This window comes from Sturnus vulgaris, chromosome 18 (assembly GCF_052056855.1).
Source record: "Sturnus vulgaris isolate bStuVul1 chromosome 18, bStuVul1.hap1, whole genome shotgun sequence".
Lineage (NCBI taxonomy): Eukaryota > Metazoa > Chordata > Aves > Passeriformes > Sturnidae > Sturnus > Sturnus vulgaris.
Window position 1 is genome coordinate 10,507,030 of NC_142260.1, and position 26,615 is coordinate 10,533,644.

Consider the following 26,615-nt stretch of genomic DNA (forward strand, 5'->3'; position numbering starts at 1 on the left):
TACAGTAGTTTCATCAAGTTGGTGTTAAATGATACTGATGAGGTGTCTCTGCCATTTGAAATTAATTACACTGTTATCTTTTGATAAGATTATCTTCCTTGTATTGTTGTATATTACCAACATCTCCAGCCCCACAATGAGCAATGCATAAATAACGTGGGTGCCAGAGAAATATTTGCTGTGCACTCACACAGAAGAGGACATGGACCTTATCTTCTGCTCACACTGGCATTTCTCATTTACATTTCTGTGGCAAGGAACTCCAGGTTTGTTCCCAATTCAATTTAAAATTCAGCAACTGCCATTTTTATTTCAGGAAGAAAATCCCAGATAAGAATGCAGTTGCAACACCAGTCTATCAAAGAAAATGAATGTTAAATTTGAGGAGGCACATAAAATATCTGATAAGGAAGGAGTTTTATAGAGGCTGGTCAAACAACATGTACAGCTGGAACACTGGAGACACCTTTGTGTCAGGTGCTCCCTGCAGAGGGATGATAAGGGACAGCTTCACCCCCCAACCATTCTCTCTTTTCCATTTCTCAGAGCGTTAATTGCCAGCCAAAGGAGCCTTTTCTAATTATGGCTTTGTGGAGTAAAAAAATCCAACATGAGCTTAAGGGTAGAGGGGGCTTCTTTACTAATATAATCAATATTAACATTATTATAGAGATGACACTTGACTGCAGCACAATGTAACAACAGGCAGCAAAGTACAACAGAATTGCCTCTTCTGCTCTTAGGAACACCAGAACTGATGAAGGTCATGTGAAATACATAGTAAAATGTGAGTCTGCACATTTTACTGGATCAGCATTCCTCAGTCACTTAGTTTGTTCAGGCTTTTCATTTAACCTTCATTTTAGAAAATATTACACTACTCAGCATTATGACTAGAGTGCAAGAATAGCTACCTCACTTGGAGCTCCTTGCTTAAGAAGGGATTTAAGGATTACAGAAAATACATATTTTTAATAGCATTATTGTCCTGCTCAGTGTTGGAGCTGTAAGGCATCAGCAGCTCTGGCACATGTGCTATTCCTGTACCTCGTGAGTGTCTCAGTGCCAAAATATACATCCCAACCTACTCGAGCTGCTTCCACACAAATTCTCCTAGCCTTTGGATGACTGTGTACAGAACAGAATCTATTTCTGAGAGACTTAATCCACTGCTAAAACCACACTTACAGCAGAAGTACCAGTGATCTGGAACTACAGGCTTTGTGCAGATAAACTTAAGAAGGCGTTTACCTCCTTAAAAAAAGCTCTGAAATCTTGTGCTGAACTATTTGCATCCAGCGATTTGTTGGGTAGCAATGCTGCTGATGCAGAAGAGCTGCAGGAAGTCAGGAGGGGTTTCTGACAGGAGCTGTGAGCAATTATAAAACTACCATGCTTTTTGTGTGCACGTGAGTGTGGGCCTGAATGTTAGACAGAGTCAAGAGAAAATAAAAATAATAATAATCCAGGCTCTGGCTCCTCGTACTTTTGATATGCTGATGAATTAAATACACATCTTCTCCAATTCCTCCCTTCTTTAGAGGATATCACAGCTCATATGCTCTATAATTGATTATATATCAATTATATATAATATATATTATATATCAATTCCCCTGCCTGCCACATTATAAAGCCAAATTTCATGTTACTTTGAGCACCCTTCCAGCAAATTTAACCTGCAGGCCGAGAGTTTCCAAGAAATCAAAAAAGTTCTGCTTTCCCCCTTCCAGTATGAGAGGATTCTGATTCAGAAAGACACACTGAACCCAGACAACACTAAAGCCATAGCTTGGCAAAAAGGAGGCTCTTGTGGGCAGAACAGATTTTTTCAGGAGTTGCTAAGCTCTCTTCAAATGCTGACTGAAGTCCAAGTCAGTTAAGTGCTGAGACTAAAAGAAAAGCTCACATTAAAACATGGTTTAGACACTTTTTGGAACAGTGTCTTGCACTAAATGTTCATTATGGGAACCTAACAGTGACATGAGTGATAGAAAAGTAACTAAAAGCTTCAGTGGTTGTATGAGCCTGGGTGTGAGGTTGGCTGTCAGTGGCTTGGTTTGATGTTGGGGCTTTTTGTGATTTTTTTTCCCAGAGGTTATCTATTGTCTTGAACTGTATTTCCCCATGGTATAAGGTGTCATCTGGAGGAAATAATCATGCAAAAAGGGATTCTGAAAAAAGTAGAATAACAAAGAAATTTGGTAAAGGTTTCTAATAAAATTCCCTAATCTCTTTGCAAATTGAACTATTCTAGAAATAGAGCTGTAAAATGAAATGGTAGTGTCTCAAATTCTACTTCTGCACAGATCAACACTGTAATAACTGAGCTAATCTCAGGGCAATACACTGAATGAAATGTTCACTTACTGGTATTTCCATATTACACAAGGGCAACGAATTTTGTCAAGACCTTGGCATAAAGCAATTTTTTTAAACCAAATAATAAAAGGCAGGGATTTTGTTAAATCTGCTTCTGACATTTTTTACACGTTCTAAATGAATTTCCAAGACAGGCTGCATAAGGGAGAGTTGATTTCTGAAGCTTCAGAGGAACCTTATGTAAAAGCATTAGACTAAGTTTTCAGCTCCAGCTGCTTTGGCACATTTTGTTTTGAAATAACAGTTTTCTTTATATGTGTCAATTTTGTGGCTGTGGATAAACTTCCCAATTAAAAAATTGTATTCTTATGTTACCATATATGCATATGGCAACAAAAAAAAATATAAAAAAAACCACAAATTTATCTAAATCTTAAAGTGATTTAATTTTGATGATTATGTTTTTCCAAGTTATGAAGTTTTTTTATTTGAAATTTCATTAGGTTGAGTAGACATTCAATATATGTAATTGTAGACTGAGAGGGTGATAAATAAATTTTCTTTTGGGGGTCTCCTGCAACTTGGCATGTTCTATGATTCTATCAAAAAAAAATTTCACAGTGAGAATAATCAATCAGTTGAACAGCCTCTAGAGGAACATGGTAGAGTCTCCATCTCTGGAGGTTTTCAAGAAGTTGCTGGACAAAGGTCAAAATAATTTAACCCAGACTCCCTTTCACACGAATGGCTGGATCAGATGAATTTTCAAGCTACACTGTTCCACGATTTTATGGAGTAGGCATTCAATGAACTTCTGCTCTCATTTTTTTATATGCATTCCAAACTGTATCTTTGCAGTTCCTTGCATTTTTTTTTTTTTTTGCTACACTTGACCCCCTACAGGTAATTTTTCCAACCTGGAACAAAGCTTCTTTCAGCCAGATGACTTCATTTCCTCACTGAGCTCCTCTCCAAAACACTTGTACAGTGCAGCACCAAATGTGAGTCCAGACAAACCCAGCTGCTCAAGCAGATGAAGGGCTGGTGTGTAGGAATATAAACTGCTGTCCCTTTTTTCTTGACTCCCATGCAAGGATCTGAAGTGTGTAACTGTGAAAGTTTTTACCTGAGAATTTCACCATGAAATAATCTAACCCATCTATCTAAGCATTTGCAGGACATGAGCATGGAAGAGTGAGAAATAACTCATCTTTTCATTGCAGAAACTGAATATTGCCCTGCAGGTCAGCTCTAACTCATGGGGAGTCTCAAGCCATCTCTCACTCCTAAAGCTGAATTTTGGTGATACAGGAAATCTATCTCAGGTGTTAGGGACAATCAATCACAGCAGTGTTTGTTCAGAGGCATTTGATAGTTTCAATATTATTCTGAGTTATTCCCAATAAATTTCAGTGAAAAGCTGTACAAAGCTCAAAGTCACCACCCTGGATCTGGTATTTTTCTGGTGCTTTCCCATCTTTTGGGGACTAATCATACAAATTTTGCACAGCTACTTGAGAAAATAAATCCATAAGGAATGAAACTGTAAAGCAACATGAGCAAAAAGGATAGAAACAAAACCTCATTCAGAAAGGGAAAAACAGCTCCTGATGGTCAGAAATTCAACCACATCAAAAGAAAAATTAATTTGCAGGAGATACCAACACTTGATAAATGACAGCTAATCTCCAGAATATGAACTATGTAATTAGAGAAGTATTAAAATTAAAGGCAAGGAATCATATTTAATAAATGAGAGTCTTATTACTTCTTCTTTTCACTTTAAAAAACCCACAACATTTCCACGTTATACAGAGCACAGTAGGCATTGCACCATCCAGTTTAATAATCCAAAATACATGTAAACATTGCTTCTGTGCCAAACAATAGGAAGAACTAAAACATAGTATGAATCCAAACACATATATTTATTTATTTAAATAAAGCCTAGAGTGCTAAGAGAGCATTTGGAGGGGTTATATCACTTTAATACTGTAGTAGGAAAGATTTGATACATACCAGGACAACAGCTATTATTACTGGAATTGTTTTCATGGTTCCTACTAAATATATAAAATTAGACTGTGCTCCCCTATTTTAAGATCTCTGTATTATATTTCACACCCATGATTGGAAGGTTACACCTCCAACAAACATTTGTTATTTCATGCATGGACAATATTTCCATGCAAGGAGATGGATGATTATTGAAACATTCCTGACATGGGAGGTGAACACTGCATGTGAAGAGCAGAACCCCTGAAGTTCAGTCATGGCTCAAGTGTGATATGTAATCTTGAGCAAGTCCCTTCAATACTTAATCTTCTGCAAAATGGATATCATCAATTAACATTCCAGGAAAAATATTTATGGAATTTAGTTCACGTAAAAACTTTGAAGTCTTAATCAGAAAGACAATATAAAACAAAAGGAAAAAAAAGAAAAACAGAAAGACAATATAAAAAAAACATTTGAGAGCTGTTCTATATCCTTAAATGTGCAAATGTGGACCACTGATAAGGGAAAATCATTAGGACAAGACTAAGTAAATTCAAGTGGAAAAATATTTCGTTATGATTATTCAAAATTCAAGAGAATGTATCAAGTATCTTAACAAGGAGTTTAGAATTTTATCCTGCCTTTATGTGTTCTTCATATCTTTAATCCTGCAATATTCCTTTCTATATTTACATAAATTTAGGATATGCATGAGCCTAATAAACTAAGTTTTTAGAGGACATGATGTCCTCTAAAATATGTAAATAGATGTAAAAACATGACCAGAAACAGTAAAACTTCAGGACCAGCTTTTACACAGGTTGTATCAGGTTTGCTCCTCCCAAGAGGAAATCCCAAATCTCTCTCACAGTCAGCAGAGAGAGGGCAACTGGGTCCAGGAGCCCGAGAACACACTGCCATGAACACAATGTTCTTCCTGTGCAAGCTGCCAGTTGCATAACATCTGCACCACACACAAAGCTGGCTGTTTAAAACCTGGGTCTAATTCATTTTGCAAGTAATGTAATCAGTGGAACATCAGATGAACTAAAAGGAAAAGAAAAATACACAAGTAGAGAGTTTTGAGAAGGTACCATATGGGTCTTTTTCATCTTTTGGGGAAATCTGACACAATGTGTAAGAAATTCTTCTTTGGAACACACAGTATTGGAGCTAAGGCCATTATATAAGCCCGGTGTCTAAATATATCATAACCCAATTCTAATTCCTGCAAGCACTTTGTATAACCTTTATGGACAATAAAACTGGGTTACTGAAAGATTCCAAAGGAAGCCAAGAAACTTTGCACAGTCAAAAACCCCGCTGCAGCTAATACAGAAAACATTTATGATTATCTTAATCTGGGATTTATCACAATGTGTGGGCAGATTTTCTTAACAGGAAGGATTAGGGAGGGGGGTGATTTACTGGCTGGAGGTTTTGCCTTCACTCCTACATGTGGGATTCCCACAGTATCATGTAAAGAGGGGCCAGAGCAAAAGGACAGCAATAAGAGGCAAACTGCTGCCTTAGCAACCATTAAAATCCCTCCCTGAATCTTCCAGAAGGCATTCCTCACATAATGCTATAAAACAGGGAGTTCATTTTCCTAGGAAAGTGACCTATTGCTCAAGAGATTGTAGTGAAAAGTATTTCTCCATTTCCATTATTTGTTTGCTACTTTATGTCCCTTCTCTCCTGCACTCTGTATTCTTCCTGTTTAAAAGCAGTCTGTTAGCTAAAATAAGTTTGTGATAAACAGGCTAAAGAGAGCAATAACAGGTATAATTAAGTCTCTCATACAGGCAGAGTCAACTTTACTCATCCAGCTGAAATTAGGAGGGAAAAAGTAAAAAAAAAGAAAAAAGATTAAATGAGTTTTAGGAGAACCAAATCCTGATGTGTGCCTGGCAAATAATGAATAAACACTGGCAATGCCCAAAGGAACCTCTACTGCACTACAGACTGTAGCGAGATATATAATCATTAAAGTTACAGAACACTAAGTACCAAAGCTACCTCTTACATACTCATTCTTTTAGAGGTTTCTTTTGAAAAGAAAAGCAGGTTCAAACGAGCTGTGCCCACCCACAAGGAGAAAAAAGAGGCAAGAGCAGCAACAGTGCCTCAATTCACATAGATGAGAATAATTGGAGCCCAGTTCAATCTGTGAAGTAAACAGAAGCAGGATGAAGGCTTTTCAATTTACACCTACAGCCTACAAATTACTAAGCAGTCTGGTAGGATGAGCTTGCCAGGGATTGCATAATAACCCAACCCCAGCAACAATGCAGGGAAAGGGGAACAAAATGGTAGCTCTATACCAGCAGGGAATTTCCCTTTCTAATTACTGACTACCGTGAAAAGCATTCTCAAGAGCCAAACGTCAGCTTTTGTGCAACAGGATCGGGAATTTCTTCATTATCCTTGATTTATTCTCGTCTAAAAATTCATTCCAATGGTGTTTTTTAAGAATCAAAAGTAACTATGCATAAAAGATACAAAGTATCTTCTGTCAAATAGTGCTTGAGAATTTATTTGGTAAAATAATTATTTTTCTGCCAAAAGTTCAACAGATTACCAGTAATTATGGCTTGTATAAATATCTTGCCTATATCAGTATTCATTAGATAGTCACTTGTCTATACCCATTGAAACCAAAAGCAGCTAATCCAGAAAATTCTGCAGAACATGCTGTGTACATCCACACCCTGCCTCTTATGCAAACATGAGAAAAGTGAAGCTGAATATATGATTTTCAGTTTTTCTCACAGCATGTGAAAAAGGAGACAAAACAGAGAAGGGGGATGGTTTGAATTAAATAGGTTAAAAAAAATAAAAATACAACCCTCCTCTAAGGGACACAATTACTCACAAGAACATTTTCTGTGTCCTTTCAATGATTGTTCACGTGTAGATTTCCACTTTGGGCAAATCCCAACACCAGGTCCTTGCTGAGGCACAACTACTCGGAGTAGGAGTCAGGAATAATTTCAGAAAACAGAACCATATAACTATAGTGGCAGGTGGCACATTATTTCTAGATAAATCCTTGACTTTTGAGAGGCTGATTAATAACTCAAGCTCCTGTGAGTCCTGATGGTGTCTGGAATGGGAACATGCATACCCTGGCTCAGAAGGTGAGCCCACACCCACTCATGGCTGTTCTCTGCTCTCCCCCTGCTAGAGACACAAAAATGAGAGGCTGAGGAAAGCACCTGGCTCAGCCAGCTTGGAAGGCAGGAGCACTCCTCGGACTGAGGAAAGTCAGAGCAAAGGGAGCAAGGCAGAGAAGGGGGAAGGCAGAGACAACCTCGACTCCTGCAGGAAGGGAAAGGCAGATCCCTGGCTTTGCTGGCCGAGGGGTCAGTCCTGCACAGGCAGCAGGGCTGTCAGAACAAACTTCTCATCCTCCCAGGTGACAAAGAGTTTTCCATGAAAACATTACTCTTGGAGCAGCAATGCCCACAGCCAGGAAATCCCCACAGAGCAAAATTCAGGGGACAAGGCTGGGAACAGTGCTGGGATTGAGGAAAGGTCACAGAATCCCAGAACGTGCTGACATGGAAGGGATCCACAAGGATCACTGAGTCCAGCCCTGCACAGGACCATCCCCAGGGGTCCCACCATGTGTCCAGTGTGGATCACTGAGTCCAGCCCTGCACAGGACCATCCCCAGGGGTCCCACCATGTGTCCAAGAGCACTGTCCAAATGCTTCCTGGACTCTGTGCTCTAAGGGAAGGACACCTCATTCAGGTGATGATTAAGCAGGGGTTGGTTGAGGTGGACAGCAAAGATTGAAGGAAATCAGGATGTGGGATAACAGCCCAGGAGAAATTCTGATGACTGAATTTGGTCTGTATGTCTGAAGAGAGCCTTTTGTGTAAGCACTTTCAGCTAAAGATATCCTTACAATCCCAGATTCCACAGGGATGAACGAGGTCACTTCATCTTCAAGTGCTCCAGCATTGTGCTGGATGAGACAAGTTCTGTAAAAGTATGAAATAAAGAGCAACATTATGTGGCTTTTTCAGTCTGGGACTCCAAATAGCCTCAACCTGGTCAGGGAAAGAAAACTTCTTAAAGCTACCTCCCAGTCTTACTGCACTGAGAAAACAGACCAAAGAGAAACAAAGCATCCTGATGAGAAACACGTCTGCAAAGTCTCTTGAGCCAAGGCGAGCACTGAAGTAAAACATCTGATGAGATTAGGATGAGAGGACATTTTTCAGTTGTGTGAGCCCCTGCACATCATTCTGAGGACACCATTATGGATTTCCATTCATCACTGCATGAATTGAAATGACCAAAACCATCTCTGAAGGTGTGTGAAGATAAAACACCAAAAGGCAAACATGTGGAATGCACCAGAATTCAAAGATTTGCTCCTTTCCTGACCAAGCCTTGTATCCTTCTGAGGCAGGATAAATACACAGTGATCAGGTGACTAATGAGCCCGGGTTGTTAGGTCATGAGAGAGCTATCACAGCAGAGACAATAATCAATTACAACTGTTCAGGGCAGCAGTGGGGGCTGAAACAATATCCTTGGCAAACACCGAGAGGTCACCACCATGGTCAGAAAGGCAAGAGCTGAGGAGGAGAACTGTCAGGGCAGCCCACAGCTAGGCCTACATGTGCAGACTGGAATAATGGAAGCTAAAAATATTGTCACTTTAATAATGGAAAAGTGCCTTCTGAATTCGGGAAGCAGTTCTCAAGACAACAGGCATAGCGAGCAGTACTTTTAGTCTAGCAGCAATTAATTCAGCAGTGAGTTGCACTGAGAACTGACCAGGAAGCCTGGAGGAAGGATTCTTGCCTACAGCAGCCATTCTTGAGTGAGTCAGGTGGGTAAACTCCTGAATTTAAAAGAGTCATTCTGCTTCTAAGTCACCAAAACCTCTCAACACAGTGGAGGGGGTTGGGAAAAAAAAAACCAAACAAAAAACAAATCACACACACAAAAAAAAAAAAAAAAAAGAAAAAAGAAGAAAAGAAAGACCACGATTTTAATTTAATTGGGAGACTTTCTACTGGCATCTGTGTACAAGTCCAGAGGACTGACAACAGGATTTTCTTATAGTCCATATAAGCTGGAGAAACTGTCAAACTGAGCCTCAGCCTTTATATCATCACCTTCATTCACCCTTCTCCTCTCTATCCCCACTGTCCCAATTCACATGATGGGAAAAGAAAACACATCATGAGGAAAAGCTCTCAGGCACAGACATAATTCCACATGTCCATAGCCTGTCATTGGAGGCTGGAAGCTGGCAGTGCTTATTTGGAGAGGAGTGGAGGAATAAACACATTTTCCCAGAATAACCTTTCCTTTTCAAGCCCTGTGTCATTCTGGGGGTAGCACACATGTCCAAATCCATATGATGATAGTGAGGATTCCAGGCAGTGATAGCTCAAACAGTCCAGATCAGGAGGGAATACCTGATAAATGCTTCCTAACCTGATGCAAAGTGGAAGTGCAAAGAGCAAACACTTTGCTCTAAGGTCCCATTGATTGGAACTGACATGCTGAAGGTTTCCTGATGCTGCAGAATGGCAAACTACATCAGAGGTAATTCTTGGAGCATTTCAGAGGGGAATAGGAGCTGAGAGATAAGCGTGCTGCTTTCTCTCAGCAGAGAAACAAACCAGAGTAATTGATGACTGCCTTAGATGAAGCTGGTGAATTATGGGTGACAAAAAGGGAAATCCAGGAAGGAAAACCTAATGGCAACATTAGAAATGAAGAAAGAGCTGCTGAATAAATGTTTCAGTGAATCTGGAGCCTACATACATCTAGAGTTATAACCCATGACAGCTGCCATATGGCATCTGTAAAGCATCTGACTGTTGCCAGAGGGGTTAAATGTCTTTACTAAAATTTCACATGGCCCAGGTGCCACCATCTGAAGAAAGATTATCTGAGAGGGGAATAACAATGAGTTAGGCAGTTTACTTGGGCTGGAAATAAATGGATATTTGAAGTAAATCCCCTTAGAGTCACTGAGACAGATATGTCCACTTAAACACTGCCTGGGGAAGAACATACAGCTTTTACTGATTGACAAAATGGAGTTAGAGGGATCCAGACTCTGTCTCAGGGTGACACAATTGCAAATATAAAACTGGCCTCTAGTCTAGAAGCAAGACCTGAACAGAGAACTCTCTTCAGGCATCAAATAATCCCAAAGCCTGAGAGGCCCAGAGTGGGACTCTGATGTGTCTGAAGAGCAGACTGGAATCTCCAAGGCACAAGGGATCAGTGCTTCCAGTGTCATTTCCCCTCTTGAGGATTGATTTGTTAAATTCCAGTGCCAAATTCTAGGAAACAATTCTTTAATGAGTCTCTTTGGAAGCCTCTCAGAACCAGGACATCTTGCAGTTTAATGCTAATCCAAAGACCAGAATAAACTAATAGGTAATTTTTTTTGAAGAGGGGGGATTTAATTAGGCAGCTCTGATATTTTACAGTGACATAATCTGGCTCTGCTGCATTGGCAGTGTGCAAGGCAGGGCAGAAGTTACACTTGAGATAACCCAGCTCTGATAAACCTTGGATCTGAAGAGGAGCCTGCAGTTTCAGCTAACCAATCTCAAAAAGCATGCTTCCTGGTTTTGGTTTTATTGTTTTTAGTGGGTTTCTTCGGTTTCTGTTTTGGCTGGTGTTTTTCCAAAACAGAACTTGAATCATCACAAATTAAATATTTGTTTAGGCATAACCCTTTCCAAAAAACATAAGCTCTTCCTGAGACACAATCACCACTTGAAGTCATTCTCAAGAAAAAGAATTTCCCCAGCAGACAAAAAAAAATAAACACAAAGAAAAGAGGAAAAAATAGATTAGATTAAAGCAAGAGGACTAAATATTATGTGGCTGGAAGTTAGATGTTTTTTTCCACAGCCAAACAGGGAGATAGGGAAAGTTTATCAGAAGATAAACTAAAGCCAAATTAACTAAAAAAGTTGTTTTTTAAAGCTATGGTAGTGATGTAGCAAGAAAACCCTTAGAAAAGGCACTCCAGTAAAGCTGAGATAAGCAAGTTGACAACAGAAGAGTGAGCCCAGCCTAAGAGACTGAGTTTTTATTCAGCAGTGAACTAAGTTACATTGCAAGTACAATCTAATATTTATTTCCTCTTTGTACCTGTGTTAGTAGTTCAAAGATCCACTGTAATAAAATACAGAACAGTATTCAGAAATTTCTTATCTTTTCCAAATTTGGCTGTGAAATTTTATAGCTTGAATCATTTATTCTAAAAGACACAGCAGCTCTGTACACAAAAATTGGGGGAGTGCCCAAGGTGTGACAAACCACAGTTGGGTCATGCAAAACCTGTAAAACATTAGGATGTAAAGATATTTTATGTCTCATTCATAGCACGAGCTGAAACCAGAACAAAAATGTAAAGGAAGGGAACAAAACACTGCACAGTTGGAATCCAGTTTGGTTTTTCTCCAGCCTCACCAGCAGCAAATAATGACTATCAGAGCTGCTTCTGTTCTGCAAGCTCCTGGTGCTCATCACTCTCTCACATTTTACTGTTCTAAAGCCAGGCATAAATACCCCCTGAGACAATGTCTGAACCAAAATCCTGCCTGTAAGTGGCTCAGGTTGAGGTTTTTCCAGTGTACCACAGATATTTCTAGTTAATCTCACTCAAAGTGTTCACATTTTCCAGTCAGTGCTAAAACTGGCAGTGGCAGATACTTTTTTTGGGGATTTTTATTTTTAAGCTTTTTAATCCCTGAATGTCATAATATGGAACTTGGAGTTCCAGAAAAATGTATGGAAATGTTCATCAAGGTTGAACAATTCCATCCTACTGGAAAGGTGAACTAGAGTTTGGTTTTCCATTATAACTTATAGGGGGGTGTGCCTAGAATAATACTTGCAGTGATTCTTATAGAAAGAAAATACAGAAATACTCTTGCAAATGCAAAAGAACAAGAGATTTAAATTTTACAGAATCAGAATTCATGTCTACCTGCTTAGTCTACGAGTCCTATACCTGGCATATTTGATTCTTTCCTATTTAAAATACTCTGTAATTATAGCTTTGGATCATTACCTGCTCATGCTTTTAAGCAGTGAGATGACAGACTCTGTTTCAGTGATGAGATTCTGGGACAGGGAAAGGAGAGAATGCAAACATGAGTGAAATACTTGGAAGTTCTGGGCACTTGTTAAAGAAAACGACATTGATTCATACACCTCAGAATAAGCTATTTACAAAGTAGCCTGATGAGTTTATCTTGGGATACAACCTTAAAAAAAAACCCAAACATACAAGCCCAAAAAAACATCAAGATGACGAAAGTATACCTGAATTTTTAATATTAAAAGCTTTAAAAAGATTTGCAGTCATTAATTCTTTTAAAAACCATAAAACAACCTTTGCTTATAAATACAAGAATAAATCATTTGAAATGGCTAAAAGCCTTTAAAGACTGCTTCTTCCAAAATGCACTGTATCAAGGAGATGTAGGATTCCTATAAAACGCTGGAGCACCACATTAGAGGAGCTGCTTTTCTCTGAGGTTGTGAAAATACCTTTTAATCTAAATGTCTTGCTGAGCACATCAGTCAACTAAACAGCATCAGAAGGATGGGGTGACCAAAACCAAAGACACATCTGGGCTATTGTTTCAGGGACTAAAGCTAAAGGACCACTTACTTACCTTACTGAGCTGACTACTCCAATTTTCCTTCAATGTTTTCTTCTTCAGCACAGCCTCAAGCTTTTAGAAATGCCACACCTTTAATGAAACCTTCATTCCTGCTGCTGCTGCTGTGCTTGCTCACTTTCTCACATTGCTTTTGCACAGGTGGGTCGTTACACTCAGCAGCCTAAACTAAGAAATTTTCTGGTTCACTCTAAAGCAAAAAAAAAGGCAGAAGGACACCTCCAGGAGAACTACTAAGATGAAGGCATTTAACACTAAACTGTCCCAAAAATGCAGGTATAAATACAAATCCAACAAGTGATTATGTCAAGGAAGTGCCTAATTTTGAGTCTTTGTGATTCAGTTTATCACTGTGCACGAGAGACACAGATCATGTTTGCACACCATTTTTTATATTGAGTGTTTAATTATCAGGTGTGTTCACAAATATCACCATCTTTTGGGGGAGTGAATGGCAATTGAAGGACAGAATTGCAGTTCATAACTTCCTTGATAAATCGGATGAAGCTCTACATTAAAAAAAAAAAAAAAGAAAAACCAAAAAAAAACAACAAAAAAAACCCCACAGAGAAGATTCTAATTAAAAAAACTGAGAAGATTCTTCCTGAACACCAGGCACTCCAAAACTGTGCCACTCTAGGGATTCCTGTACCCAAATTCTATCATTTCATGCTGAGAGCCCAGACCAACTCCTGTGTACAATGCTGAGGAACATAAGACTGGAATTCCAAAGTGACTGCAGAGAAAGCAAAGCTGGAAGAAGATGGCCTACAATGAAATATGAAAATTTGAATAAGGAACAGGTAGAGTGTGTGACTACCTTCCTCATGAGGTATTAAGAAAATTCTTAATTTAGGAAGACAATTTCATAAGAGAGCAATTTAACTACTATTAGTGAAGACTCAGATTGCATGTAAGTAAAAGATCTACAAAGTTCTCCTTAAATTTTCTATTAAATATAACATATTGAAGTGTTTAAACTTGGAGAGATGAATTTGTTCTTCTTGTTGAACACGTCAGAACAGATTGACAAAACATCCACCAAAATTTTTCTTGGAATATTTATCATTCTTCAGAGAACAAAGAATATAGATGAGATGAGGTTCAGCGCTACATTTCTAATATTCTACATTATTTATCAGCCTGAATCTATTACATTGCATACATATGTTGATTAAAATGGCCCATACAGACACTCTTCTGTAGTCAGTCAGTGGTGATTGCTGCCCTGGGGTTTAATTTGCCTTCCAAACGATTTGCAGACTGTTGCTAAACATTACAAAAGAGAAGGATCAGCAGTCTGCATGGCAAGAGCTGGGAATGGTTTGTGTAAAGAGGCCAGAGGGACAGATACCCACAGCTTTCAGAGGGCCTCCCTGAGCTGTACAATTACCACTGGCATAAGGAAGAGCCCTATCCCCACATTTCTATGGCTGAATTTGGCATCTTGGATTCCCTAGCCATATTTAATTTAGCTATTTAACACATGTTTTGGGGAGACAAAGTAATTTTAAGGCTGGATTGTGTCCTGTGTGTACTACAAGGACAAAAAAAACCCAAGGAAGTTTGGCTTCATTAAGTAAACAAACAGTAAAATCAGATTTTAAAGTCTCAGTGGAAAACAGATTTAGAATGGTGGAGTCACCCCACGCTTCTCTAAGTACAGGGATAGATAACCAGAAAGTGCACAGAAAAAAATACCTGTCCAAGCAAGAACTTCAGCAGCTGTGCTATTCACAGGCTCGCAGCCCTGCAGCTGGATGATTAATGGAGACTGACTGTGCCTGGTGACCCACAGGCACACAGGGCCAGCTGAGCCATGAGGAGCTCACAGCAGCTGCTCCTCCAGATGTGCTGCAGCACTCCCCCTGCTCCAGCCGGGCTGAGAGCCCTGCAAACAGTGCTCTCCCCTCCCGAGTGCACCACAGCCACACCAAAATCTCCGTGTTAGCCTTTCCTCAGCACCTGGCTGCTCCTTCACCGAGCTTTGAGGCTGCTCAGCCTAACCCCAGGGCGTGGCCCTGAGCACAGGATGAGTGCAGTCAGGTTTGCTCCACAAAACCTGCTGGAACTCACACCCCACAGTTTGCAAATCAAGTGTTTTACAGTCTCCAAGCCATGGAAGGAAAGTCGTATTTGGCCAGCTCCCATTTCATTCTGTGCTGGTTATCCTGGGAAGTTTTCTGATGTGAATGAAGCCCTTGCTCCAGGCGTGCTCTGTCCTGACTGCTCTCTGAGCAGGGGTTATGTGTCCTCTCAGGGGCAGAGGTGTAACCAAAAGCTGCATTCAGTCTCGTGCCACTATTGAGGAATTCTCTTGAGATCTGTTGCACTGTGTGCACAGGGGAGACAGAACAGTGGCAGTCACATTGCTGTACACAGCTTTTTCTTACTCTGCACAGCTGTTTAGCCACCCTTGGCATCTTCACTTTCTAATAAAAACACAGTGCAAACACCTGAAACAAACATCTTTTTTTCTCCTGGTTGCTCCCACCCAGCCATGGTACACGGGATGTCTGTATTTACCACTGCAAGCATTCTTTGAATACTGAAATGAGAACCTTGCATCTGCATCCACAGAGGCAGAACAGGCAGACACCACCTGAATAAACTTCAGGGAATTGTGCTAACGTGGGATGAGCATGGTGAGCACTGTTTAAACCACAGATACACAAATTCAGTTATGGGTAACCTTTGAGACTCCCACCTGCCAATAAGAACGCTGAGTTCAGATTGCAACCCATACAATACACTTAATTAAACAATCTTCCCTCAGCCGAGATCCATTGGGCTTTCTTTGTTTCCATCTATATAGAATTTCCACTTGCTTCCCACTCTGCAAACTTCAAAATGCCTCTGTACTTCAGCAAAGCTTAGGGAGTTTCTCACTCTGAAGTAGACAGAAAGACAAAACTCAGGCCAAAATTTTCCCATTAGCCACAGCCACAGAGATATTAACAACTAAATGAACAAATTAATGGTGACATGTTTCTTTTAAAATAGATGAAGCATCACAATTTCTACTTCTTAGCAGTAGCTGATCCTTCAATACTAACTTATTCTTTAAAAACCAACTTTATTAAAAGTCCATATGAAAAAGATTTCTCCCAAATAGAAATTCGTTTCATTTTAAGGAAGATGGAGTTATTCCAATCTCAAAGAAGTTCTTACTTATTCTAGATTTTCTTATAGAGGCCCCTAAGCAAACTCAGTAGGAAAACTGGACAATTACTTATTGAGTTTGCACATCATATTTGCTATATATAAAAGTATAGAAGAAACATACAAAGATATATTAATTTCTGTCTCCTTGCAGATCACAAAATTGGAACCTGAGTATTTCCCTTGAAACCTGAGGCAAGTTAAATCTTCCACCTAGAAATCATTAAAATACCTATCAATAGTACTACACATCCTGTAAATTACAATCAATACAATTCAACAATATTTCCAAGCCTAGAAAGTCAAACATCAAACAATACCTCATGTGAGAATCAAAACTACATACATCATTTCTACCTTCTTTCATAAATATGATATATATTCTCAGTTTCCAGAATTCCCTGCATAGAGTAGCTGAAAATATCAGTTTATGACTCATCCTTCTGGATTCTAATCCTTTTAATAACAAACATTTCATCCCACTGAATGTGTTCATTAAGTAAAGTACTACTGAGCATAAATAAAACTGCAGAGTCTAATTTCTGAATGATAAAATAGTCATTACAGCCATGGTGAACACTTCTTAGAGTCATACTCTACATCTCAGTGGACAAAAATATCAAGGCAAAGAAACACAAAAACCAAACTATGAATAGAAGAATTTTGATATTCTCTTTGGATAAAAGGTTCAGGTGTGCCCCTAGGCTCTAGCTCAAATAACTGATGGTCATTTTTAACTCCAGGAATGTGTGAAGGCAAGCTGAAGTGCAGGTACAGGAGCCTTGACCCCTTGGACATGCAGAGAATATAAAAGATGCCATGCTGTCCTCATGTCAACATTTGTGCTTATTTAAGCATGGTCTGCATTGTGCTGTGTGTATAAACCCTCCCTTTGAGCCAGGCAAACTGCAAAGACTCCCAAGGGTGGGGGAAAGGTCTCTCACCTGGAAGGATCCTGCATGGTCCTCCTCTTTGTCCCCTTCTTTTCCTTCCTTGAGGGCGATCAGTGTGAACCCTCGGAAATAAGCAGGAGTGGCAGCAGAAAGGGTCACTGGGGTGGGATGGACAGAGAAAAAAACAAAAACACCACGTTAATTGTGAAATCAGCCACCTGCACATCGTTTCACAGCTTGAAAGGTGTGTGTTCTAAGTTGGCATTAGCTGAAGTTAGAGTGCTGACAACAGGGAAGCCAAGCCAGCCAGAATACAAAATGTTCAGTCCAAGTTTCCACATAAACTGAGAAACACTGGCATGAAATACTTCCGCTTTTTTCTTCTCCCCCCCCACTTTTTTTTTTTTTTTTTTTTTAAGTAGATTGATACTCTGCTCAGATCTACAGGAGAGTTGTTTTGCTGGTGGTTTGGGGGTGGGGACACGTGCAAGGGATTTGGCTATTTTGGGTTTTTTTCTTTGTGAGGGGTTTTGTTTGTTTGTTTTGGGGGCTTAGGGGGTGTTAAATGTAAAGGAGCATCCCTAAATATTTGACACTGTTTTTGTCCAGTTCTGAGCACAGACAAAGTAACTTCAGTGCACAGAAAGTCTCTCTGTCTGCAAAGCCAGATGAACACATTGCCTGCTCCAGCTTCTGGAAATGGGGGATCTCAAAAATATCCTTCCTCCACCTCATCCTCAGGGCAAAACACGACACAAAATTAAACTCCTGGCTGAAGCTGAGCCCTAAAGGTTGTGCTGCCAGCTCTGATTGCCAAGCCAATCCCACACAGCAGCAAACCCTTGTTCACACCCCTGTCCTGGCCAGCAAGGCAGCACTGCATCCACCAGCAGGGCACAGGCAATGTTAGGCTGAATAATCTGATTTTACCACCCTCAGCTTTGTGTGACCTGTCTGTTCACCACCACGAGCACCCAAGCACCACCTGAGTACACAGAATTATGAGATATTCTGGGTTGGAAGGGACCCACAGGCATCATCAAGTCCAGCTTTTAAGTGAATGGCCCCTAGAGGCATTGAACCCATGTTTTTAGCACCAGGCTTTAACCAGCTGAGATAATCTCAGGGTCCTCAGCTGAGGCTCTTTTGAACAAAATCAAAAAGAGAGAACGAGGCAGAACTTTTGAAATGACCAAACCCTCTTCAACAACTTACAGCAACCCTTTCCTAAAACAGGGGTCAATTTTAGGGGAAAAAAAATATTCTAGAATTAAACGAAAAGAGACAGAAAATTGAACTCTTAATGTTTTAAGTAGCTTTTACTTGAAGCATAATGCAAACAGAGTCGCCTGTAGTACTTTATTGTCACACTCCCCAACCCTGACAGGCACAATAAAAACTGAAGACCACCCACAGTTTTCAGAGCAGACTGCAAATACCAAGGCTGCTCCATAGAAGAGTATCCACAAGAGACTCCCTCTCACACAAACAGGCTACAAGGGGTTGAATCACATTGCTAAAAATTACAGATTGCCCTTACAAGATATGGATTTCAAAATATGCCCCAGAGTTCATGTGGAACATATGGAGAGCTCTTTGATCTAGAAATTCAGTAGCAGAAAAATATAAAATAGGCTATTTGAAAATGTCTAGCATTATGCAGATGTGTTTGGGTCTAAAACTCACAGTGTTTGTACAAATACCTAATTTTCCTGACTATATATGAAAAAAAAGGACTGGAGAGATTCATTTCAATTTTAAAACTTTTGTATAAGAGCCATTCTTTGACCTATAAACCTGCAAACAATTGTACAAATCTGGGGTAGTGACTGGCACAACAGCAAGTTCCCCAACTCTCAAGATTCTCAACACACTTTTCATTCCGTGGAAACTTATGACGAGGTTAAATGTCGTGATTTTGGGGCAAGAATAAAATTTCACATATTATATTCCAAAATGGGATAGCAGCATAATGCCGTTAAAATTTCTGCTTACTTTACAAAGTATTGCTCCATTTCATTAATTCATTTTCTGCCCAATAATTAGCATGGTTAGTCCAATTTTGCAAACTTGTGCAGCTCTGGCTAAATGAAAACCCACAAGCAGCCTCTCAGTTGCAATAACTGAGAACAGCACACTGCTGAACTCAACAGAGATGAACACATTACTCCTGCTTGAACAGTGATTCTTAGAAATTAACTGCCATAAAGGTCCTTTACATGCAACAAATTTTTCCATATCATATGCAATTAAAGACCCTGAATCACTGTGAGTAAAAGGTTACACCAGAAATACTTCAATATGTGTGCCAGCAAACAGAATCCAGCTGTGAATTGACTCAACAGTTTTCATTTTCCTCACAAAGTTACAGATCAAACAGTTTCCAAAATTCTGAACACCTACCTAGAAAACAGAGAAACGCTACAGAAACATTAGGAAAAAAAAAAAAAAAAAAAAAAAGGCAAAAAGCAGGCAATTCCAAAGGCTGACTCATGGTTTTTGAATGCCTGGGTTTAGCAATAGCCCTGCTGTGGCTGCAGTGGTTTGCAGCCCGGATAAATCCAAGGGGATGCTGCCGCCCTCCCCCAGCCGCATCCCGGCAGCTGCGCTCTCAGCTGGGCTCGGGAACACATCCAGCCCCGAACTCAAACAAACCCAGCCCAGCCGCAGGGTTCAGCCGGGTCCATCCTGCTGCCTGGAAAGGCTGAGCTGGAACGGAGACCAGGCAGAGCAAGAGGGATAAAACAGGGATTTATTGAAAGGAATAAAATCGGGATTTATTGAAAGGATCCACCTTGGGCAGTGCAAGAGCCTGGCTGGGGCCACACCCAAATCAAATCCAAGGTGGATCCTGGTCATGAGTTTTTACACTTTGATAAGTTTTGGTTCATCCACACATTGGGATCAATTGTCCACCCACAGCCCCAGGCTATGGAGTCTCAGCCCCCCTGGCTTGCCCCCTTTCCCTCTCCATTGTTTATGATTTTGGGGTCCCAGTTGTCCTTGATTCTCCAGCTAGGAAGGAATTGTTTTGTCAAACTACCCTGTGAAGAGAACTCACCAACACCTACCATGAAGTTTCAGAGTTACACACTAAGAAAGAGAGATTCTGAAAAATATAAAAGCTAAAACCCAGGGCATCAATCCCTCGCGGCTGCTCCGGCAGCGCGGCGACAGCGGCGGGGATGGACACACGGACACAGGGACACACGGACACAGGGACACACGGACACACGGACACACGGACACAGGGACACAGGGATACAGGGACACACGGACACAGGGATATACGGATACAGGGACATACCGACACACGGACACACGGACACACGGACACAGGGACACAGGGATACAGGGACACACGGACACAGGGATATACGGATACAGGGACATACCGACACACGGACACAGGGACACACCGACACAGGGACACACGGACACAGGGACACAGGGACACACGGACACAGGGACACAGGGATACAGGGACACACGGACACACGGACACAGGGACACAGGGACACACGGACACAGGGACACAGGGACACACGGACACAGGGATACAGGGACACACGGACGCATGGACATAGGGACACATGGACACAGGGATACAGAGACACAGGGACACATGGACACACGGACACAGGGATACAGGGACACAGGGACACACGGACACACGGACACAGGGATACAGGGACACACGGACGCATGGACATAGGGACACATGGACACAGGGACACATGGACACAGGTCCTGGGGATTTAGGCACTGTGCTTTGGGACTCGCACATTCTGGGATGTGTGTGCTTTGGCAGCCCAGAACAGCGGTGACACCTGGGCTGGGCTGGTTTCTGTCGGAGCTATGGGTGCGCTCAGGTGACACACAGGGTCACAGCACCAGCCTTTATCCCGAGCATTCCCAAATCCCAGCTTGATCCGCCGTGCTCTGGAGCGGGTGCTCCAGCACTGGGAAGCTGTCAGGTCACATCTGTTTCTCACAAGGGAGCGGCTCTTTTTTGTATAAGGGCTGAGAGTTCTTGGGCTAAACTCTGCCATTTGAAACAACAGCTGTGTCCTGCTCACACCGCCTTCACACCAATTAACTTTCGCTGAAAAATATGAACTTCCTGCAAGGATCAGTTAAATCTCAGTGCAACCCTCGGAGTTAAGGATTTCACTTTAAAGTGAAATTTCTCTTCACTTACATATCAGCAGTTACTTTTGTCCGCTTCCATCCCTCCGGCAAATCTCTAATTTCTTTACAAGTTGCATTTTGGCACACACCTTCAACACGCTCCTCCTTCCCCAGTGTCCCAGGCTGAAGGCGGGGTGATCAAAGCAGTTGCTCCTTTGGTTTCAGGCAGGAAATCTGACTTTTCTCATCCTACACAACTGCACATCCCGTGCTGTGCATGGCACAAGTACCAACAAATACACCTTCCAAATTTCATCCGTGTTTTGTGGGACGTGGGAGTGGCTGATGTAGTTACAGAATGAGTGCCTGTTTGCAAAGAGTTTGCACGTTGAGGGGGGAAGAAAGAAATGGGAAGAAAAAGGCTCAACGTTCCTTAGAAGTCCCCAAACCAATGCAATGGAGCACAACACCTTAAATGAGCCTTTCCTCAAAAACTGGGAAAGCGAACTGACCTACAAGTGGAAATTCCATTGAAACCAGAAACAGCATCCACACAGGAGGTGTATGTAAGGATTATAACTAGTCTAGTACTCCTTTTCTTCTTCAGAATAATAACTTCATGATATCATAGCAGAAAGTATGTCTATGTCTACTCACACATGCGTGTTAGCATGTGAAATGGGCGTACTATTTCTGCCTTTTTGTAGAAGCAAGTTTATTTACATTTTAATAGCATGAAACTTCCCTCATTTATTCATGGAAATCTCATGCGATCATTAATCTAACTCTACAATCAATAAAGCCAGGACTGAATATTTTCAAGGATCATTACCCTGTATCACCATCCAAACTTAAGGCTCATTTGTGCCTCTGAATGCAGAGCTCTGACCTTCAGTGGAAGCGAGAACAGCTCCAACAAGGTCGAAGGCACCGAGCAGGGAGGAGAGGACCTCGACCCTAGGATGGTGTGTCCACAAAGCTGGTCCTAAGGGAAGACCTGGTCCTACAGGAGGACATTTTTAATTGTCTGACAGAACATCCCTTTATTCACTGCTGCCAGTGTCGGCAGGCAGAGGAGTGAATATCCACTCAGAGAAGTTATTCAGTGCCCAGAGCTGCTGTTTCCCTCACAGCTCCAGAGGTGGAAAACCCAGGCTTCACAGCTCCTTACACACAGATCCACCCAGGGTTTCCCCTCAGGGCAAACAGATTCTGATTGATCTAAAGGTGAATAACTGCAGGGGAGCTATAAAACCTCCCCCAGAGGCAAAGAGCAGCTGTGAGCTGGGGTCTCCTGATTCCCACTCTGCAGCTGTGAGCTCCTGATTCCCACTCTGCAAGACGGCTGAGATGTTTCCTCCAGTCATTGCAGAGTTTCAGAGTCTGATGTCTCACATCCACGAAGATAAATGGATGTCCCTACACTGACACTTCTGTGGAGCACATTTGCATGCACGTGTGTATGTATATATTCCTGGATTATCCACCTTGAAAATACTCGTTTGTTCCAAGAGCCCGCTAGGGAATGTGCCAGGGACCCAGATTGCATCAATCCAAGCAGGGGCCATGGAAACAGGAATATCTGGCTCCAATGCTAAGGAGATTGTGCAACTCTTCTGTCATGTTGCATATAGTGTAATTTGAAGATAAATAAATACAAACAAACAAAATGCCACAGACATGTCACAATATCTCATTCTTTTAATCATTACTTGGATTTTCCATCCTTTGCATAAAACAGTAATAAAGTTCCAGTTGGACTGTAGAAGCACCTTTGAAAACAAGTTCTCAAAACTTTCTATTGTCAGTTTTAACTCCTGCTATGTTGCAGCAGCATTTATTTGTGTTCTTCCAACCATTCAGGAATGTGTCCTTAAAGAAAAATCTACACACCCCAATGTGCCACCTTGAATACTTCAGTCCTAAGTATCAGAAACGTGGGTACATGCTCTGTTCTACATTTTAACTTTTTACTATTAGCTGTAATTTTTTCACTTCCAAGCAGCTATAATAGCCTAATGTGATTTTATTAATTGAGTTCTTAATGCCAAGACCTAATATCTCCAGAAAATTAGTTCTGCTAATTCATCTGGGAGTTTCTTTCTTCCTACATTTCTATGCAATAGAAACTTCTTTGGCAGATGACTGAAAATATCCAGTAATGTTTTCACAGAAGTGAATTCCAAAACTTTTAAAGAATCTTCCTATTTGTCACTATCAAAAAACTTGGCACATGTTTGTCCTGCTTAGTAGATGTGTCAAGCTGACATGCCACATGAAATCTTTCAGACTCAAGGTACTAATCCTAATGTTTGGAACAGCTACGTGGGTAATGTCCATTTCCTCACATCATGTTAAAATAAAACTATTTTTAGGAAAAAAATCAAATCAATGGCATGCAAAGTTACAGACTGGTGCTCAAAACAGGTGAACCACTGCTGCAGAGGTATTTCTCAGCCTTTGAAGAAACACAACGATTATGCTACATGCACACTTTTTTTTTCCCTGTATACAAGATTCCCATGGTCATGCAATGGGAAAACATTGCTCTTTACCCTGGCTCTAAGAAACACTTAGAAGAATCTCCCAATAAGTTTTTTTTTTCCTAAAAGTATGTTAGTTATGGTACCTTAAAAATTCCAAATTCATTTTAAAGTGCTTTTAAAGTTCAAGATTAACAGTACATTCCAAGAAGGTTTATTTCTGAAGGCATTATATAGTGAGGCAGGAAAAGTGACCAAAACCTGTCTTTGCCTGTTAATTAGTGAAATACACCCAAATGAGCTTTGGAAGTTCATTCCAAGGATTGTATGTGACATGCTCAGGGAAGAACCAGTGCCTCCATCTCTTATTTACAGTGGTCGTTAGAACTGTCTCTGCCTCTTTCCTGTTTGAACCATCTGTTCATTTACCCAGAAAGAAAAAAAAAAAGAAAGGGGTGGGATAAACGTAAGTGGAAAATGTGGGAAGTTGGCAGTGTGCTGCATCATGTTTGCCCATATGCTAACTCATTATATTAACATTCATACTTCAGGGCAAGAACGATCAGCTCCGAGTTTCCTCTCCTTCCTGCTGAGTGTTAAAGCTTCTCTCATGCACTGGATTATATTTAAAGGGAGTGGAAGAAATCCCACAGAAGTGGGTAAAAAGGGGAAGAGAGTGCTTTGCATCGCTGCAACTTGTGATCCTGTGCGAGCGCCGAGCCGGTAGAGAGGGTTCGTAAAAGAGAGGAAATTCCTCTTAATGAGGAATGCTTGGGAGTAAAGTGATACACTGAAACCCAACTCCTCTCACTTGTCATGGAAGCATCCCCAATAAAGTAATGCGTGGGGGAATATCACCCTGCCTTAACCCACACACTTACACACACACACACGCCAAGAGGGATCCGGAGATGACAGGCAGAGACACTTACAGCTCCAGAGCCACTTATCCTCACCACTCCCGTTAGGATGGGATGCAGAGGATGTCCAACTTACCCCGGTAACTGTTTCCAGGCTTGTAAAATTCTGGATCGCCCTCCACCCTGAGGCTGAATTCATTGTACCCTTCCCTCCTGGTGCCTTGGGCTCGCAGGATCCGACTGCAATATCCCTCGGATTTCGCGGCTTTCTCCAAGGTTTCGTCGGGAAAACCCTTGGCCACCAAGGGGAAAGTGAGCGCCAGGAGCCGCAGGGCGAGCGGCTGCAGATGCGCTCCCATCCTCGGAGCTCCGCACAACTTTTTGTGCCCGGGGCGGCGGTGGGAGCGGGCCGGGGGGCACGGGGGGCTGGGCAGGGCTGGGAAGGGATGGCAGGGATGGGCAGGGATGGGCAGGGATGGGCAGGGATGGCAGGGCACGGCAGGACGGACAGAGCGGTCCCGGGCAGCCCCAGCCGGCAGCGGCCCCAGCCTGAGGCTGCCAGGGCGGATCGGAGGGACCGGAGCTGCTGCCGGAGAGAGGGAGGGGAAAAGCAGGGAGGGGGCAGAGAGGGAGGGACGGCACAGAAGGGGAGGGGAGAGGGAGGGAGGGAAGTCTGATCTTGCCCAGACCCCGAAGTGAAGCGCTGTTTTGTTTCAGAGCGTGTGATTAGCAGCTCGGCGGTGTTTACTTAGGCGAGCTGGATTCGCAGGGTTTGGTGAAAGAGGGGACGCTGCTGTCTCCCAGACACCCAGCGCAGAGCTGAGCCCACAGACCCGCAATTAATCACCCGCATTCCTGCCAAAGTCTATAGTTACTGTAGGGATAACAAGGCTCAAGGAATTTCCCCACACCCCTCCACCCTCCCGTCTTCCTCCGAGCCGCAGACACGGCAAACATTGCCAACTAAACAGCGCGGACCGAGCGACGCTGCCCTGGCTGGCTGCACAAGCGAGGAGCATCGCCTGCAGCTCCTGGGTACCACGGAGCAGGGAGAGACAGGAGGGATGTGCCAGAAACACGAGCTCCATCTCCACGGCAGCCTGCACGGCGCACATCAGAGCAGCGCAGGGCGCTCCCAGCAGCTCGCTCCGCTCCCACACGGGAAAATCCAGGGAGCTGGGCTCGCTGCTCTGCCTTCACACGAGGCACGCTGAGGCGCCACCGCGCTGAATGACTTCCCAAATCCACTAAAGAAGATTACAACGGTGGGAAAAAGAAAGTGAGCCTAGACCCCTGGGGTCCCCAACTCCTAAAATGCTGCTCTTCTCTTTCTCTCCCTCCACTGCTTTGTAAGTGGAGGAGAAAGCAGGAAAGGTCTTCAAGCAGGACCTGAATACTTTCAGGGTGACAGATGCACAAGAGGGTACAAATCCCTTTCTCACTCCTTTCTCCAGGATAGGACTGTAGCAGATGGATGAACTGCATTTGTGCACAACTTCCAAGAAGTAAGAGAAACAGCAAGCAGTTTGAAGTCCTCCAGGACCCCACTAAGGCATTTGTTAGCATCAGATTTGCAAATTTTTGGGTTCCAAACTTACCTTTGAAAATTGATTACCAACAACCTCATGTTGTGTGTCCAATAAAGGTGTTTATTTACGGTGTTTGTGAGGATGCAGGACCTTTATTTTCTGAAAGATTACTTGCCAAGAGCTTTGCTACTGTAAGCCTGTTTATATTCCAGTCTCTGTTAGACACTTACAAAACCGTAAACTGTCACAGCCTCAAACTCTTCATTCTCTAAAGATTATGTTAAAAAAGATGGGATTGGTTGGGTGAGATTTTAGCTTTTGCTGCACACACAGAGCTGCTGGATCTGTGTCCATCCACTGTGTCTGTGAAGAGGTGGCAGCAAAGCTTTGGTACCAAACTGAGTGGTAAAATCCTATTCATGAGGACATGCCTCCATAGACACCTACTACAGTGGCTGACAGGGGCTGACTGCAGAGACTTCCACTGCTGAGAAGAGTTTGATTAGGGGAGGTTGAGAGGTCTTTGCAGCACAAGATGCTTTTCCTGTT

At 42.0% G+C, this 26,615-nt stretch overlaps 1 protein-coding gene and 1 long non-coding RNA gene across 2 annotated transcripts in view; one reads left to right on the forward strand and one right to left on the reverse strand.

Moving 5' to 3' along the window:
• SPON1 (spondin 1) overlaps positions 1-25,291 on the reverse strand; it is a 171,566-nt gene extending 146,275 nt beyond the window's left edge. Inside the window, exons 1-2 of the mRNA XM_014882502.2 lie at positions 24,674-25,291; positions 17,115-17,221 (exon numbers count right to left, since the gene is read on the reverse strand). Of these exons, the coding sequence (XP_014737988.1) occupies positions 17,115-17,221; positions 24,674-24,896 (330 nt within the window). The 5' untranslated portion in view covers positions 24,897-25,291. The remainder of the gene's footprint in view (positions 1-17,114; positions 17,222-24,673) is intronic.
• A 392-nt stretch (positions 25,292-25,683) lies between these two features.
• LOC148221748 (uncharacterized) lies at positions 25,684-26,186 on the forward strand. The gene is made up of 2 exons (XR_015807567.1): positions 25,684-25,816; positions 25,992-26,186. It is a non-coding gene; the product is annotated as an uncharacterized LOC148221748 (long non-coding RNA).
• Positions 26,187-26,615: the final 429 nt, after the last annotated feature.